This window comes from Prionailurus viverrinus, chromosome F1, assembly GCF_022837055.1.
Source record: "Prionailurus viverrinus isolate Anna chromosome F1, UM_Priviv_1.0, whole genome shotgun sequence".
Lineage (NCBI taxonomy): Eukaryota > Metazoa > Chordata > Mammalia > Carnivora > Felidae > Prionailurus > Prionailurus viverrinus.
In genome coordinates, this window is record NC_062577.1 from 30,802,820 (window position 1) to 30,822,115 (window position 19,296).

At 40.2% G+C, this 19,296-nt stretch overlaps 1 protein-coding gene across 7 annotated transcripts in view; it reads right to left on the reverse strand.

The window, feature by feature from the left end:
• The window catches only part of HSD11B1 (hydroxysteroid 11-beta dehydrogenase 1), a 56,091-nt gene that overhangs the window by 15,472 nt on the left and 21,323 nt on the right, over nt 1–19,296 (reverse strand). For 4 of the 7 annotated variants that reach the window (XM_047840380.1, XM_047840376.1, XM_047840378.1 and 1 more), the window contains 4 exons: nt 13,830–13,943; nt 12,961–13,091; nt 12,101–12,212; nt 11,784–11,969 (listed from right to left, as the gene is read on the reverse strand). In XM_047840380.1, coding sequence (XP_047696336.1) covers nt 11,784–11,969; nt 12,101–12,212; nt 12,961–13,091; nt 13,830–13,917 — 517 coding nt within the window. In that variant the 5' untranslated portion in view covers nt 13,918–13,943. Of the gene's footprint in view, nt 1–11,783; nt 11,970–12,100; nt 12,213–12,960; nt 13,092–13,829; nt 13,966–18,773; nt 18,870–19,296 lie in introns of all 7 variants that reach the window. The other 3 variants (XM_047840379.1, XM_047840377.1, XM_047840381.1) reach the window with 3 other exon arrangements.

Sequence of the window (19,296 nt, forward strand, 5' to 3'; positions counted from 1 at the left end):
TATCTTTTTGAGGATCACCATTCAACCTACTCCAATATTTTATAGGATGGTACTTAAAAAACAACACTATCTTAGCCATTGTTAAGTGTGCAGTTCAGTGGTATTAAGTACATTCCTCTTGTTGTGCAATCATTACCACCATCCATTTCCAGAGCTCTTTTCATCTTGCAACACTGAAACTCTATGTCCATTAACAGTAACTCCTCATTCCCTTCTCCCAGCCCCTGGCAACCACCATCCACTTTCTGTCTCTATGATTTTGACTACTCTAAGTATCTTATGTAAGTGCAATTCTATAGTATTTGCCTTTTTGTGACTGGTTTATTTCACCTAACATACTGTCCTCAGGTTTCAACCATGTTGTAGCATATATCAGAATTACTTTTCTTTTTAAGGCTGAATTGTATGTATATACCACATTTTGCCTATTCACACATCCGTTGATGGGCACTTGGGTTGCTTCCATGATTTAGCTATTTTGAATAATGCTTCTATGAACATGAGAGTACAAATATCTTTTTGAGGTGTGCTTTCAATTCTTTTGAGTATGTACCAAGGAGTAGACTTTCTGGATCATATGGTAATTCCATTTTTTTTTTTTTGAAGAACCCCGATATTAGTTTCCATAGTGGCTGTGCCGTTTTACATTCCCACCAACAGGTTTCCAATTTCTCTACACCCTCACCACATCCTGTTACCTTCTGTTTTTTGGTTTTGGTTTTGGTTTGGTTTTTGACAATGGCTATCCCAACATTTGTTAGGTGATATCTCATTGTGGTTTGGATCTACATTTCTCTGATAATTAGTGATGTTGAACATCTTTTCATATACCTGTTGGTCATTTGTACACCTTCTCTGGAGAAATGTCTATTTAAGTCCTTTGCTCCTTTTCGAATCAGGCTGTTCTTCTGTTGTTGAGTAGGGTGGTACTTTAAGACTATGTAGATACTGTGTTTTCTATTAAACTTTTACCCACTAGTTTTGGCATCCATTGATGATTTCTGGCCAAATTATTACTATTCTTTTCAACTATTACTAATTATTTCTAATTTCATTACTCCTTCCATATTTATCATTTAGCTTTCCATTCTATGGAAATGCCTTGTCCACTCCCCATTTCTTCATGTGTTTGTTTATATCATCATGGATTTTTATTGTATCTTATGGGTTATTACCCATTTTTATCATTATTTATTCAAATGTCCCAATGGTCCCAGGTTTGGCTAGTGGGAGCCTTTTAAAAGTTTCTATGTCCTAGAACATGTGCCTATTATTCTTTGGGCAGTTAAAAAAAATTCTTTTTAATGTTTATTTATTTTTGAGAGACAGAGACAGAGAGAGATAGAGCACGAGCAGAGGAGGGGCAGAGAGAGAGGGAGAGAGAATCCAAAGCAGACTCCAGGCTCTGAGCTGTCAGCACAGAGCCCAATGTGGGACTTGAACCCCTGAACTGAGAGATCATGACCTGAGCTGAAGTCGGACGTTTAACTGACTGAGCCACACAGGCGCCCCTCTTTGAGCAGTTTTAAAATCACTGGCACAGGTTGGCTCATCTTATACTATTTCTGCCATTGCCCTGGAATCAACCATTTCTCTAAGAATACTTGGTTCCTTTTAGTGGATAATGATAGTTAAAAAAACAAGATCTGGGACACTTGGGTGGCTCAGTTGGTTGAGCAAACAACTTTGGTTCAGGTCATGATCTCATGGCTTGTGAGTTCGAGCCCCACATCGTGCTCTGTGCTGGCATGTGAAGCCTGCTTGAGATTCTCTCCGTCCTTCTCTCTCTGCCCCTCCCCAGCTTATGGTTTTTTTTCCTCTCTCTCAAAATAAAGAAATAAACTTTAAAACAAGTAAAAATAAAAACCAAGATCTGGACGCTAAGTGTGCTCCCAGATCCTCTCACTAGATAGAGCTAGGGAACTTTTGCATACATATATAGACATACACATGTATATTTCCATATCTATTCATGGATATTAGGAATGATTGGTTCCTAGACACCCTATGCCCAATCTAATATCACAGGGTTCATTCCAATTTTTTCCTTTTCATGTTTGTTAACTCCGGCAGCAAGAACCTGGCTTCCATTATCCTCGGTATGTGTTAGTTATTTGATGAATGCCCCTCGGATGTGATTATTATTCACTTTTTTCTGAGTCCTCTGTGTGGATGTCTTCCTCATCCCGCCTGGGCTCTGGTACTTCCTACCAGGGCACACAGGTGACCTCTTCCCTCCATATTGGGAAGGAATATGGCACCATATTGGCACCTCAAGTGGTGCCTCCTTGGCCCACTTGAGCTCTGAAACTTGACACCAAGCTACCATCGCTGCCTCTTGTATGGACGCCCTCCTCATCTCATTTCAGTGTTGATATCCCGAGCCAGGCTGCCAGTACTGCTTTCTGTCCTGTCCCAGCCTGCCCAAGTTTGACAACCTGTGCTGACAGAAGCAGTCTTTAAGGAAGATTATCCAAAGGTTATGCAAATGACTCGAACATGTCTACCATTCTCTACCCTGCTTCTACTCCAACTCTGTCCTTCCTGTGGCTTCACTAATTAGACCTGAGTCAATGATTGTGCCTCTAGACTGGTCAAGTCATGAATAACTTGGGGGATTCACTTATAAAATTCAGCAGAGCCAATTAGATACCTCTTCTGTGAGAGGATTTGAAGTTGGGAGATTGAGAGACCAAGGGAGCTGGCAATGGGGCAGAAGTTAAAAGCATATTGAGAGATGTTGGGCTGACAAAAGGACAGTGGCAGCCAGGTTGAACTAGGTGCCAAAGGAAGCAAAAGCTAATGGAGAGAGAAGGAGAGCAAATGTGCTGAGCAAAGCAGGTATGGCAGAACCATGCTATCTCTGGGAGATCCTGACCTGGCCTTATTTCCTGCCACTGTCTCAGCTGCAATTCCCACAGGACCAGCTGTCTTCCCAGGGATGGGCTGAGACTGATGTACGTCCAATGTGGGCCAGTCATTTGGCACCCCTTCAAAATAATATTCTTTAAATATTGTTTAACTAGAGAGTACAGGGAAAGACTAATTTTCTAATGCTAGAAATAAAGGATTTTATTATAGGCACTTATTAAATGGGAGTTCCTGAACCAGACAACTTCATGGGAAAATAGGAAGTAATTTACAACCCATATAGTAAAACGGACTATGCAATAATTGGATCCTGACTTTAAGTCGGCTGTGATGGCTGACTTCAGGCACATGTCAACTGGCTATTTTCAGTGTGGTGGCTTTGCTTGCAGATTGAAAGACAAATTGAAAAAAATTCTACAGTAAATGTTTTTGTACATCCATTTGTGACTGGATTGATGATTATATCTTGATAGAGTCTCAATATTATGTTTGCTAAGTGAAATGATGGGAACACTTTTGAGGCTACGGACACATATTGCCAAATTGCTTAAGAGAACATGAAAAATAAAGGACTAGACTTTTAATAATCAATGGTGGAAACGAGTTAAAATTAGTAAAAGAACAATACTCTTTCTTACTAGGTGTATATGAGAGTGCCCATCTCAAACCTACTCTGTGGAGTTAACAAAGTTCTCAACAACTGATAATTTTGTAGGCAAACAAACAAACAAACAATACAATAGTCCACTCCTACCATGGCATTTAGTGGTTTGAATTTGGTAACGTAGTATTTTTAGTCACTTGAATTTGCTTGTTGCCTTGTGAGGTTGGGCACAATCTCTGTCCCCACCTCCCCCCCAAGTCAGCCATCATGAGAGGAGAAACATTTTGCTTCTGGTTACCATATAGAATTCCATCTCTTACTTTTGTTTTAAAAATTATTCTAACTTTTCTAATTATTCAAATTATTCTCAGCTCATTGTACAAGAAACAGCTCTGAAGTCTATAAAATGAAAGGCAAAAGACTCCTTCTTTTTTTTTTTTTTATTTTTTTTTCAATGTTTATTTATTTTTGGGACAGAGAGAGACAGAGCATGAACGGGGGAGGGGCAGAGAGAGAGGGAGACACAGAATCGGAAACAGGCTCCAGGCTCTGAGCCATCAGCCCAGAGCCTGACTCGGGGCTCGAACTCACGGACCGCGAGATCGTGACCTGGCTGAAGTCGGACGCTCAACCGACTGCACCACCCAGGCGCCCCAAGACTCCTTCTTTAAATACAGTTGTGGTCATACTATATGTACTGTTCTCTAAGTTACTTTTCTTTTAAAACATTATGATTTTATAGTCAGTATGTGTAAAAATTTATAAAGCATTTCACTATAATTTAGAAACCTATCACTAGTGGTGGACATTCAGATTGCCTTCAGTTTTTCATGACTGTAAACAATGTAACGATCATTTACACTGGAATGAGGGCTCCATGGTAATGCACCTTGTCTCGCCTTCCTCACTCCCTGACAAAGCCCTGGCATCGGCACAGTGTGTGGCTCAGAGTGGACCCTTGATTTATATCGTTTGAAGATGAATGAATGTAATTTGGGAACATTTTTGCAACTTTGTGTGTAGAATAAGCTTCTTAGATGTAAAGTTATGCCCTCTCCCCACCCATTCCTAATCTTGAAGTACCTTAGGTGGTCTTCTACTTACTGAAATCAATACTTATTTCAACAGGAATTCTCCTTGGGTCAAGCCCAACTCTCTCAAGCTATATATTCACACCATGCCAAATTCACTTTTCACTTTATTAATTTTATATTTAGCTGTGTTTCAAACATATGACTTTGCCAATGTTTGCAACAAGAAGCTGCAGATAAAGTCAATTAGGTGTCTTTATTATTAGAAAAGTTTTGCTAACATCTCAATGGGCAGGAGCATGGGGAAAAAATTCACAGAATAGAGAATATAAATATCCTATAAACACATGAAAATGAAATGAATTCAATCGTTACCTGACTTTTGTTAAATATCTACTACATGCCAGATGCTATTGTAGGAAATAAGGATTTTATGGTAACCAAAAATAAAATACTACTGCTCTCAAAGAGACAGGGACCTCACACGTCCCATTTCACAAATAAAGATTTTAAAATTTTAACTACTAAACTCCTTTTTGTTTTACCTACAAAAATTGTCAATTTCTGAAAACTTTGTGAACTCTGCAGAATAGGTGTGAGAGGAACACGCAGGTCTATACTCAGAGTGGGAATGGGGCATGATGCTTATACTCATATAAATTCTTTTTTTATTTTTGTGTATTTAAAAAGTCTAGTCTCTTATTTTTCATTGTATCTAAGGCAGTTTGGAAATACAGCAATAGCGTTAAAAATGTTTCCATCAGGGGCGCCTGGGTGGCGCAGTCGGTTAAGCGTCCGACTTCAGCCAGATCACGATCTCGCGGTCCGTGAGTTCGAGCCCCGCGTCAGGCTCTGGGCTGATGGCTCAGAACCTGGAGCCTGTTTCCGATTCTGTGTCTCCCTCTCTCTCTGCCCCTCCCCTGTTCATGCTCTGTCTCTCTCTGTCCCAAAAATAAATAAAAAACGTTGAAAAAAAATTTAAAAAAAAATGTTTCCATCATTTCACCATCATCATTTCATCATTTCACCCATCAGTAAATCTAGTGCTAAGAATTTATCTAGGAAATAATCATCAACTTAGTGACAGGCTAACATATAAGACATCTATTGCAGGGTTTTTAAAGGTTTTTTTAAAAAATATTTATTTTGAGGGGCGCCTGGGTGGCTCAGTCGGTTGAGCTTCTGACTTCGGCTCAGGTCATGATCTTACAGTTCGTGAGTTGAGCCCCGCGTGGGCTCTGGTCTGATGGCTCAGAACCTGGAGCCTGCTTCCAATTCTGTGTCTCCCTCTCTCTCTGCCCCTCCCCCCGTTCATGCTCTGTCTCTCCCTGTCTCAAAAAATAAATAAATATTTAAAAAAAAATAAAAATATTTATTTTGAGAGAAAAAGAGAGAGGATGTGCACATGTGGGGGAGGGACAGAGAAAGAGGAAGAGAGAGAGAGAATCCCAAGCAGTCTCCATGCTGTCAGTGCAGAGCCCAACGTGGGGCTCCATCTCACAACCATGAGATCATGACCATGAGACATGAGACCATGATCTAAGCCAAAACCAAGAGTCAGAGGCTTAACTGACTGAGTCACTAAGAGGCCCTGCAGGATTTTTAAAATAGCAAAACATTGGAAGTAACCTAAATATCTGGCAGTAGGAAAATAATTGTCCTATATCTATATCTATCTATATCTGGAAAGAAATTCTCCAAAATATTGGCATGATTATGAATGACTTATTTTCAGTTTTATACTTTTCTTCATTTTTCAGATTTTCATAATGTGTGTGTATAATTTTTAAAATCATAGAAACTTTAAGAAACTTTAAGAAAGTTGTTGGGCCATTGCTCTTTTCATTACTTTGTGCCTTCAATTTACAGTCTTTTATTTACGAAAAACAGTGTTTTATGAGAAATTGATTACAGATACTATTTGCTTCCTGCAGTATCTCTTTCTTTTGCCTATAATCTTATACATATACTGACCTTATTCTTTTGTTGTTGTTGTTAAGAAAATTCAAGAGCCAAATTTGAAACTTAAGCACAGCATCTATGTGGAGTCTAATTTTGGCACTTCTAAATATTCTTTTCTTTTTTTGTTTTTCAAGTTTATTGAAGTATAGTTGACACACAATGTTACATTAGTTTCAGGTGTTCAACATAGTGGTTTGATAAGTTTTATCTTCTTTTCTTAAGACCTAGTTTTCTACTTGTGTATTCCCAAATAGAGTATATTTGTTCTAAGCCTTTTAAAAGTCCTTGGTGAGTAAATGTAGACATGAAGGATGCTGGAACCCTCCTATTTTCACCAGGAAGGGCACCTGAACAAAATCAATTGTCTAGAAGCATTAAGGAGCTATGACTCCTTAAGCCCACCCACCCCCACCCCAGCCTTTCAAGGGGGAAAGTTGGAGCAATGGCTGTCCTGGATAGCATCATATTGTTCTTAACCTATACTAAGTTGTTACTATCTTCAGCAGGGAGTCATCTCTCCCCCTTCAAATCTCTATGTGCCCCTCTTGCGGGGCTGAGTCCCAGAACCTGAAGATGAGTCCAGCAGGTTCTGTCTCAGTCCTTCATGTTTGCCTAAACACAATCTCTTGAATTTAGGCAACAATGACTCCTGAAATTTCTATGTCCAGGTTGTTGATTCTTACTTGAATCTCCTTTTTGGCCTTCTTCCAGACCTTGTAGATGACATCTATACATGTACATACCTCCTCTCCCACTGTCTCTCCCCATTCCCCTCAAAACAGTGCAAATCTGCAGCAGCACCCGCCTCCTGCCCATGTAAACACCTCTATTCACATATATAAACACTTCTACTCACCTTGGAAAGTATGGTTCCTGAAAATGATTTCTGAGGTAATTGGATTTAAGGGTAAAGATTCGTCTTAGAAAAATATAAAGCAATTGGGTGAATGATAAATCACCCCTTCTTATTCTAACTCCTAGGCCCCTTTGCATCCTAGACATTGACCTTGACCCTCCTCTCCCCACTGCACTCCAAGGCATATCCATACATTGAGGCATTGTTTAGGGCTTTTCAGGAAAAAGTAGGTATACAGAGCTGAAGGGAGGGATGAGATTAGCATCTGTATATTCTTGTCTTGATGCAAAACACCATTATGGGTATTCCAAATCCTGTTAGTTGATATGTGTAGTTGAGAAACCTGGTTTCCCCCCCACCCCCACTCCCCCTCTTCATAATGTTGAATTCTTGAAACAGGTTTGGACCACACAGGCAGCCCTTAACCGACAAACAGGTTAAGGTCCAACAAGTGACTTCATACATTGGTTTGAGTTTTCCCACAAAAGCATTGTCTTATGAGGTATTTGCTGCTGGCTACTCATCTCATAATATGCCTGAAATACTACACATCTATGTAAAAAAAAATATATGAAGCAATTCTGGAAATGGATAAACCAGAAAAGGAATACATTTGAATAAGACTTAAAAAATATATACAGAAAGTTGATCATTTTAAAAGAGGACTTACTTGGAGAATCATGAATAGGTAACTGGAGACCCTTATGGAGCTCTCAATGAGAGGTCTGAGCATTCACAGTTTATTGGCAGCGTTCTCTTATTCCTTTAGTTTTTCATTTTGAATATTTAAAGAAACTCAGTCTTTTGTTATGTCTAGTTGCACTTCAAAATATGTCTTAACGTTTTTCTTGATATAGAAGAATTAATATCCCTACATTTATCCTGGTCCAGTGTGGTTAGTATTTTTAGTATAACTGTTGTTAGTAGTATTTGTATCACCAAGAGAGCCAAAAAAGAGAGGGGGGGGGAAGAAGTAGAATTTTAAAGGTAATTTTCCAAAATGTAGTAGATTAGAGGAAGAGGAAATGTTTAAAGGGCTCTGGTGATAGCTGGAAAGAACTTCATGTGAAGTGAGATTCTTAAGAGGAGAAAGAGGCAGGGAATCACAGAGTTTGTCTATGATAAAGGAGGGGCGGAGAAGCAGCATTAGAAGTTGGATTCTGGCTGTCACGTGTGTAACTGATGTGATGGGCCATCGTTACAGGGGTCACAGAGCCAAGGGGCATGAAAATGGAATGACCTTTACTTTTTGAAAACTGAACCTGCCTCCAGAAGACCCATTTTGATTAATGGCAGATAAACTTTTTCCAGATGTTTTCAAATGTTCTTTGCCCAAACCAGTGATTTCTTTTCCAGTTGCATTGGAGAATTAATATCTTTGTTTCACAAATACCATCTTGACATTCTTGCCCCATTGCCTCCTGTACTGCTGCCTGATGGAAGGGGTTTTGTGTTCATGATGGATCTTGAATCTGGAGAGATGGAATCTGGAGTGTGTATATGGTATGCAGTAGTCACATGGGGTGGCCTAGAGGGAATACCGCCTTGTAGTCTTGTATGCATCTTGGCACGGATGATGTGGGAGACACTGTTAGTTGTTTATCAACATCAGTGTCTTTTATAGACACTGGTTTTCAGTTGGACACAAATCCACTTTGAGTAAAGACCACAATTGCAGCCAGCTGTGGCAGAAGAGAAGTATACAACTTTCTTTAAAAAAAATTTTTTTAATGTTTATTTATTTTTGAGAGAGAGAAAGAGAGACAGAGAATGCAAGTGGGGGAGAGGCAGAGAGAGAGGGAGACAGAATCTGAAGCAAGCTCCAGGCTCTGAGCTGTCAGCACAGAGCCTGATGTGGGGTTCGAACTCATGAACGACAAGATCATGACCTGAGCCGAAGACGGATGCTCACCTGACTGAGCCACCCAGGAGCCCTGAAGTATACAACTTTCAGGTTTTATTCTTCTTTCTCCATTTTCTCTAGCTAGAATTCTGGTGTGATAATGAACCATCCTGGACATACAGGTGAGGATAACATCCCAGGGATGATGGTTCTGAGATAGAGAGTTTCCTGGACAACTTCGTGGGGCAGAACTACCATATCAGCCTTGCTTATTCCAGGCTGTTTTATGAGAGAAAAATAAATTTTGATTTGTGTAAGCTAGCATTGATTTGGGTGTTTGTTATAGTAGCTCAACTTATAGCCAAACTAGCATGTGGTAGAAGGAGGGGAGACTAATCAGTGTAATAACTAGATATTATATATCCATAGAAACTTGATCAGTAGGTGCCCCAAATGGTGTTGAATGATGGGTAGATGTGGACTGTAAGGAAATTCCCAGAGGCAGCAATACTGTTTTGATGCTAAAGCATATTTAAAGCTGAGGCTTTAAAGAATGTATTAAAAGTATAGGATTTCTATGTATTGCAGTACCTGGAAATGCATTGGAGATAACAACAATTGCTTATCACCATAATTCAATAAGGGACTTAATGTATTCCCTGAAAGGAATGATTAAAAATTCATCCCAATACTCTTTGGCTGACCTTAGGATCTATTTGAGGATTAGCATCCCATGTTTATGGAATTCAGATTTTAAGGAAGGATTAATGACCATGTTTGCTGAATGTTTAAAAAACAGCATAGGAAAGAAAAATTCTTCAGTTAGGGAGAGAAAGCAAAGCGTCTGTACTTTGCAAGTTCACAGACATGCTTCAAAGCAAACAGGCTGAACTTTTTGGGCTACACAAACAGCAGATATGAAGGATAGTAGTTCAACTAGATTTCCACCTCTGAGTCCACAAACATTATGAAGCGACATTTAGTAGGTATGGAAGAGGTGTGGGGGAAGAGGTTATCAGACTTTCATCATGCCCTTGGGCTCCTACAATAATTCTTATTTTTCTGAGAACATTAAGACTCTCTGTACGTTATAGAAAGTTAAATTTCTCTAGCCAAAGATCAAGAACACTCTTTGCCTAGAGTGGATATATTATTTAATCAACCAAAATCATTAAAGCCACCTACACCATGACTGATGTGAGGGTTTTGGCCAATGCCCTAGGATGGATTGGGGATGTGCCCAGCACCCTCCCACTCAGTATGCATCCGGAAGCTCTCCCTTCCTTTCAGCCTGGAGAGAGGCTGTGTCTGGGGAGGGGTGGGGAGTCTGTGTTGTCTGGGAAGCACAGGGATGCATATCAATCACTCTGTTTGGCGGGTAGCACAGACACACTGCCCTTTTATCCCATCACTATGCAGGCCTTTCCTGTCCAGGAAATAGAATTCTTTACAACATAGATGGTGTTCTTAGTTACAGTAATACCTAATAATAGTTTGGGAAATATTTAAGAATTTACAAAGTCTTCAGGTTATTTGGTTTTTTGTTATTTGTTTTTACAGGAACCACTTTTAAATGGCTCGTTTTAATCCTGGTGTTTGCACCTTCCAGTCACATCCTTCTGACTAATCAACAAATACGTGTGGGACTTCTCTCCTGGGTGCATGAGAAAAGTGGGCCTAGGAATCCCTCAAGCTGGAAACTCTCTAGCTTTTTATTGGTGATAACTTCTGATACCGCCACCATCCAAAGCATCAAGGACCTTTCTTGGTCACGGTGTTCTCTTCATGAATATTTCTCTGTACACGCCCTCTCCCTACCCTGTTCGTTGTTTAAATAGAACTTTTAAGGTAGTAAGTTCCGATTTTGGAGAACATCCCCAATATAGGCAGATCTGTTAATGATATGATGTGCTTGTTTCTGTTCTTTATTTCATTTAGCCTTAGTTTAATCCACTTATCAGACAACTGTATGTTAAAATATTTCACGTCTCAGTTCTACCTTTGTATCATCAACGAACTTTACCAACCTACAGTTCTTGGTCATGGCAGAAGCAAGATCATGTTTACCCATCATGACCAGGTCTCTCCCTTAGTATCAGAATGGGCTATTCCTCCGCAGTCTCCGAAAACCCCTTTAGACTTCCATTTCTAGGTCACAAACCACCAAGCTTCTCGTGGGCACTCTGCATTACTGCTCTTTCTCTGTTACTCCCAAGGATCTTGTAGCCCATCTACCTTTAACAGCCCCCCATTTCTTATGACCCAATTTGTTCTTTAACCATGTCTCTTTTCCTCAGGATGTGTGCTTCTCATTGAGTTTACACACCCAAGCCTCATATTCATATGTCTGCCTATTCATGTATAGGGTCAAGCTGTTAATCAGCTTTTGCTTAATATCACTGTGTTATTTATTTATTTATTTATTTATTTATTTATTTATTTATTTATTTGTTTATTTATAATTTTTCCCACTGTGAACATTGAAAATTCTAGTTTATATTGTGTTACTTTTCTGCATGGAAACTGACAAAAATTCACGTTCACTGCAGAGCCCCCAACACCATCCCTGCTACTTCTCCTACTCTTACCTTCCATCGTGGTCCCTGCCCCACTCACCAGCCTTCGAGGACACGACAACAATGCTTCCGTTGCTCTGCTTCAGCATAGGCAAGGCAGTAGCACTCAGGACCACATAACTGAGGAAGTTGACTTCCATGCTTCTGCGCACGATGTGGATATCACCACTAAACAGATTCATAGAAGTGTTGGTGATGTGGTTGAGAATAAGCATGTCTAGTCCCCCTGCAAGAGATGGCTGTGTTGAGAGAAACTGTCTGGGGTGATACCTTTCCTCTCAACCTCCCCACTTCCCTAAAGCTCCCTAGTCACCCCTAGAGCAAAGTCAAGAAGAGGAGGGAGGAGAGCAGCCTCACCCATGAGCTTTCCAGCTTTGGCAACAAATTGCTCTGCGAAGGTCATATTCTCCATGGTGCCAGCAATGTAGTGTGCTGAGGCTGCTCCAAGCTCCAGGCAATGGGATACTATCTGCGGGGACACAGCAACAATGGCGTCAGTCTTGGCCGTAGACTTTGGGAGCAATCTCTGAAGTAATGGGGGTTTAAGTGAGAAACCGCTCACAAACCTATTTTGATAAGAAATGGTAGGGATATGTGTGTGTAAGCATGAGTTCAATGAATGTGTGTGTGTTGCTAAATGCAACCTGACATGATCTTTGTCTTAGGCTGTAAGTTAAGTAAGTCATCCCTGTGCTGGGGTTTAAGTTCTTGGCTTGTGCTTATGAGTTTCTGTGAATAGATGTATCTGAATGCGTTATTGGTATGGATGCTTGTTTCCATGTGGGTAGCCCTAGGTTTGTGACTCTTTGTAGCCTTAGGTTTGTGAGTCTGAGTATATGAGAAAACATGTGTCTGAGTCTGCATGGGGATGAGAATGTGAATTTGTGAGTAGGTACTAGAATTTTGGTATCTGAGCACATATCCATATATCTGTGATTCCATGTGTAAATATGGGTGAATAGGCATGTCTATGAACATGTATAGCCCAAGAACTTTGTGTCTGTATGTGTGTGCATGGGAATAAATACTTAAATGCATTATCTTTATATTCCTGTGGGTGTTTGAATCTGTGTGTGTGTGTGTGTGTGTGTGTGTGTGTGTGTGTTTGCATCTACGTATGGACGTGTCAGCTTCTGTGTGTTGGCATGTGTATGTGAGTATATACAATACATCTGGACATGAGAGAGTACATGTGTCTGTGGGCACAGAACCCTCACCTTCTTTAGATTTTCTTTAGACCTTGCTGTCACCACCACATGGGCCCCCATCTTTGCCAGATGATAGGCCATCTGTTCTCCAATCCCCTTGCTGGCCCCTGTGACAATCACTTTCTTTCCTTGGAGCATCTCTGTGAAACCAAAAGGAAGTGAGGACCATTCCCAACTTGGCAGCAATATTCCTTCCTCTCTGGATGTGGGCAGCGTTATCTCAATGTCTAAAGGTTATGAGCCCAGATCAACTTTTCTCAAACTGTATAAATCAATGAAGGAACAGTTCAAGTTTCATAAACATGCTCTGAAATGGAGGTTTAACTTGATTGCTCAAAACAAGCCTTCTTGCTGTCCTTTCTAAAAATGTTCATTGACAGAGGTTTCGGCTAAAACACTAGAGTTCCAGACATTTCTGGACTCATCCAATTTTGCTCAATTGAAATAAAACCCAAAAAGTCATCAAAACACATGTGCTCATAGAGATTCCAGGGATTTTCTCTCACTTCTATTTAGTCATCAACTCCAGAATCCTTTCTTACTTCCCACTTATCAGTCTCTCCTTGGAGCCCAATTATCTGGCTGTGTTGTAAATTTTGGAATTACCCTCATTTTTGTAAGGAATCTGAAATTACTTTCCATTAAGGGTGCCAAATAAAGCATGGACTATTTGGCAATCTGTTGGCTACATGATTACCCCTCCCCATACTCTATTACCCATAGCCCATGTCTAGAAGACACAGAAATACAGTCCCACCCCAGGGTTCCTCTTGTTCAGCAACTTTGGGGATCAGGAACTCATCTGGATCCTCAGAAACACTCCAGCCACCCCTATGTTTTTTATCTATTCCTCCAGAATTAGATACATTGGTACTTACCTGGTCTGAATTCCTCATTCGCAGAATAGTAGTAGTAGGCCAAGAAGATCCCCAGAATGGGGGGGAGATATTTTTTCATAAAAGCCATCAGACACAGACCTGGCCCGAGGAGCCCTGTAGGACACACAGAGAGAACCTACAGAGCTTTCTACAACCTCCCAGTCAGGCAGCAGCCTCTGAATTGTGACATCAGGGACGGGGGAGGCTGGAGTAGTCTCAGGCAGTGCTAGCCAATTTCCCTGTCAGAGCAGCGATTGGCTTTGGGTGGGATCCCATTCGTCCCTGGCAGCCTGTGTGGTGGATTTCATAATGGACAATGTTTACTCCATTTCATTGAGCAAGAAGAGACTTCCAGATGGCCAAGCTCATGACTGTACAGGACTGGATTCCTGAACATCCCTACCCAGAGCCCATCTTCCTCTTAACACCATTTATGCCAAGAATCAACGGCCGTTCAAAAGTGGTACGTCAAAGGCAGAGAGAAAGTGTGTGCGGGGCTTCTGGGGAAATGTGAGTAATAGCAAAACAAGCCAAATTCAAGCCAAATCTCACTCTTGGCCCCACCTCCCAGTCGGAAGCAATTAAAAATAACAGCACAAAACAGAAAAATAAGCTTAAGAAAAAAATGTGCACATTTGGGGGGGGGGGAAGCAAACAAGCCCTATAAGCCCCACACTCAAGTTCAATGAACAAGTATTACAACATCAAAGGGGAATGCAAGCCAGCAAGAACCCAGATGGCGGGAAACCCAAGACCAGTTCAAGACTCTCTCTCAGGCAAGTGCAACGGAACGTACACTTATTACTTTAACAGCAAATAAAGAAGAAATAATGAGTGCCAAAAAAAAAAAAAAAGGCACTAAGCTATTAAACTGGGTCTTGTAAATGCTATAGAGGCACAAGAACTGTAAAGATGCAAAGGAGAGGAGACCTGGTCCAGAAACAGAAGGAATTAGCATTGTTGAAGCAAAATTTGCCCCCCAAGGTCTACATCCGGCTAAAGACGGATCTAGTAACAATCAAAGGACCGGGGGAAAACCCCCTAGTTATTTAGAATGTGTCACAGAAATATAGAAATAACCACTTTGGTATGTCTGCAGCAAGAACTCAGTAAGGAACAATCCTCCAAAAAAGAATTTGAGAGATATTATTGTTAAGTTTTTCAACTTAAAAAAACAAACTAACCAACCATAAAAATTCTCTCATCACAGAGCAAACCCAAAATTCTGCAAATTACCAACAGAGCCAAGAAAAACCACTTAAATGTTAGGATAAGAATGGGTATCTGTGTTTTGGGAGGATGAATATGGTTTGAGGGCAGGAGTTGGGGGCTCACACAAGATTAAGAGAAATTGACTTATGGCCACAAGTACAGTATGTGGAAACACTCGGTGAGTTTTCACTTCAGAGTAAGGGAAAACAATTTAAGACCCAGAGGAGATGAAATAATTTATCAACAAAGGCTCACAGCTGTGAAGTTCACATCCAGGAAACAGTGGCGATTTGACAACAGTTGAGGGCTAGCTAGAGCTCAAGGTTATGGAGGACAAAATAGAAAAAAATATATAAAGAAAATTCAAGTTGGAAATTACATTACATACTGACAGAATTCCAAGATATATATGCATCATTTTATCAGGGGCTTTATGCTGCCAAGACATGTTACATACTAGGCTCCATTTTCATCTCTGGAGGGAAGGAAATTGAAACATTTCATTTTTCTTAGTACCATCCTATTAATAGTAAAATTAGAGAATACAAGGAAAAATTGCTTTAAAATATGATGCTGAAGTGACAGAAAGATGGACAGATGAGGGAAGTTTATAGTCTGATTAAAAAAAGACTAAGGTATACTACAGAAAGCATACACTTAAAGAAAGCAAAAGTAATAACAAGTGAGATAGGGTTGATGGAACATAAAACAAATGCATCAACTATTGCTGATTGTTGGCTAAATGAAAAATGAAGTCCACATTGTGCTGCTTCAGAAGACACATTTAAACACAAACAGGCACACACAAAAACACACACAGACATTTTAATAATTAGCTATTGTGCTAGAAAATAAGGATACAAAGAAAGCTTTCAGTAATTTTTGTGAAATAGATGAAATAATTTTTAACCAATAAAATGCATTAATAAGAAATGAGGACACCATATAATGGTAGATGATACGTTAAGTCTGAGCAGTTCTTAAATTTTTTGGTCTCAGCATCCCTGCACAATCTTAAAAATTATTGAGGATCTCAATTTGTGCATAGAGGCATACTTAAGAGATATTGTGGATTCAGTTCCAGACCACCACAATAAAGCAAATGGTACAACAAAGTGAGTCAAATGAAGCACACACAAAAGCTATGTTTATACTATACTGTAGTCTATTTAGTATGCAATAGCCTTATGTCCAAAACATGTCTATGCCTTCATTTAAAAATACTTCACTGCTTCAAAAAAATGCGAACCATCATCTGAGTTTTTAGCTACTTTTAATCTTTTTGCGGGTTGAGGGTTGTGCCTCAATATTGATGGCTGCTTACTGATCAGGGTGGTGGTTGGTGATGGTTGGGGTGGCTGTGGCAATTTCTTAAAATAGGACAACAATAAAGTTTGTCACATTGGTTGACTCCTTTTCCTCATGAATGATTTCTCTGTAGCATATCATACCATTTGATGGCATTTACCCCCAGTAGAACTTCTTTCAAAATCGGAGTCAGTTCTCTCAAACCCTGCCACTACTTTACTATGTTTATGCAATATTCTAAATTTTTTGCTGTCATTTCAACAATCTTCATAGCATCTTCAGCAAAAGTATATTTTTGAAGAAACCACTTTGTTTGCTCATCGATAACAAGCAACTCCTCATTCATTAAGTATTCTCATGAGATTGTAGCAATTCACTCACATCTTCAGGCTCCACCGCTAATTCTAGTTCTCTTGCTCTTTCCACCACATCCGCAGTGACTTCCTCCACTGAAGTCTTTGAACCCCTCAATGTGATCCAATCAACTTCCAAACTCTTGTTAATGTTAATAGTTGAACCTTTCCCCATAAATCATGAATGTTCCTAGTGGCATCTAGAATGTTTCGATTCTAGGTTTTCATTTTACTTTGCCCAGATTCATCAGAGGAATCATTGTCTATGGCAGCTATAGCCTTATGAAATATATTTCTTTTAGGCTTTTTTTTTTAACGTGTATTTATTTGTTTTGAGAGAGAGCGAGCGAGCATGCGTGTATGAGCGTAGGGGAGGGGCAGAGAGAGGGAGACAGAGAATTCTTAGCAGGCTCCGCACTGTCAGCACAGAGCCCTACGTTACGCTCAAACTCACAACCTTTGAGATCATAACCTGCACTGAAATCAAGAGTCGGATGTTTGACTGAGACACCCAGATGTCCCTGATATGTATTTCTTAAGTAATGGAAAGTCAAAATTACTCCTTGATCCATGGGCTGCAGAATGGGTGTGTTAGCAGGCATGAAAACAACATTAATCTCATTGTACATCTCCACAGAAGTCCTTGGGTGACCAGATGCATTGTCAATGAGCAGTAATATTTTGAAAAGAATTTTTTTTTTGGGGCGCCTGGGTGGCGCAGTCGGTTAAGCGTCCGACTTCAGCCAGGTCACGATCTCACGGTCCGTGAGTTCGAGCCCCGCGTCGGGCTCTGGGCTGATGGCTCAGAGCCTGGAGCCAGTTTCCGATTCTGTGTCTCCCTCTCTCTCTGCCCCTCCCCCGTTCATGCTCTGTCTCTCTCTGTCCCAAAAATAAATAAACGTTGAAAAAAAAAAAATTTAAAAAAAAAATAAAAAAATAAAAAAAAAAAAAGAATTTTTTTTTTCTCTCTGAACAGTAAGTTTCAACAGCGGGCTTAAGATATTCTGTAAATGGATGTGCTGTCATTCAGTCTTTTTTGTTCCATTAGTAGAGCACAGGCAGAGTCGATTTAGCATCATTTTTAAGGACCCTAGGATTTTTGGAATGGTAAATGAGCATTGGCTTCAACTTAAAGTCACTAGTTGCATTAGCCCTTAGCGAGAGAGTCAGCTTGTCCCTTGAAACTTTGAATCCCAGCATTGACTTTTCCTCTGTAGCGGTGAAAGTCCTAGATGGCATCTTCTTCCAATAGGAGGCTGTTTTGTCCACGTAGAAAATCTGTTGTTTAATGTAGCCACCCTCATTAATTACCTTAGCTAGATCTTCTGGATCACTTGTTGCAGCTTCTACATCAGCACTGGCTGCTTTGCCTTGCAGTTAGTTTATGTTATGGAGACAGCCTCTTTCCTTAAACTTTATGAACCGACCTCTACTCCTTCTGCAGCTTCCTCACCTCTCAGCCTTCATAGAATTGAAGAGTTAGAGCCTTGCTCCTGAACAGGCTTTGGCTTAAAGGAAGGTTATGGCTGTTTGATCTTCCATCCAGACCACTTAAACTTTTTTCATATCAGTAATAAGGCTGTTTTGGTTTCTTATCATTTGTGTGTTCACTGGAGCAGCATTTTTAATTTTCTTCAAGAACCTTTACCTTGTATTTACAACTGGGCTTGTATTTATAACTGGCACAAGAGCACTAGCTTTCAACCTATCTTGGCTTTTGACATGCCTTCTTCACTAAGGTGAATGATCTGTAGCTTTTGATTTAGTGTGAGAGATGCACGCCTCTTCCTTTCCCTTGAACACTTAGAGGCCATTGTAGGGTGACTAGTTGGCCTCATTTCAGTATTGTTGTGTCTGAGGGAATAGGGAGGCCTGACAGGAGGGAGGGAAATGAAGGAACAGCCAGTTGGTGAGCAGTCAGAACACTATTTGTTGATTAAGTTTGCTGTCTAACGGCACAATTTATGGAGCCCCCAAAACAATTACAATACGAACATCAAAGATCACTGACCACAGATCACCATAACAAATATAATAATAATGAAAAAGTTTGAAATATTGTGAGAATTACCAAAGTGTAGCACAGAGACACAAAGTGAACAATGTTGTGGTAGACTGGCTCGATGCCGGGTTGCCACAAAACTTCAATGAATAAAAAGCCCAATATCTGCAAAGCACAAAAAGCAAAATGCGATAAAATCAGGTATGCCTACATGTGGGTTTTACTGCTGATATTGTTGTATTAGAAATTTAGACCAAGAGGGTGCTTGGCTGGCTCAGTCAATAAGAGCATGCAACTCTTGATCTTGAGATCGTGAGTTCAAGCCCCATGTTGGATTGAGAGACTACTTACAAAATTAAAACAAAATAAGAATGGAGGATTCTTTAAAAGAAATTGAGACTGAGAATTTTAAAGAGAAATTTTTAATGTTCTATTTTATATTTGAGGAGAGAGAGAGAGAGCATGAGCAGGGAGGGGCAGAGAGTTGGAGACAGAATGTGAAGCAGGCTCCAGTGTCTGAGCTGTCAGCACAAAGCCCGATGAGGGGCTTGAACTCCTGAACAGTGAGACCATGACCTGAGCCGAATTTGGA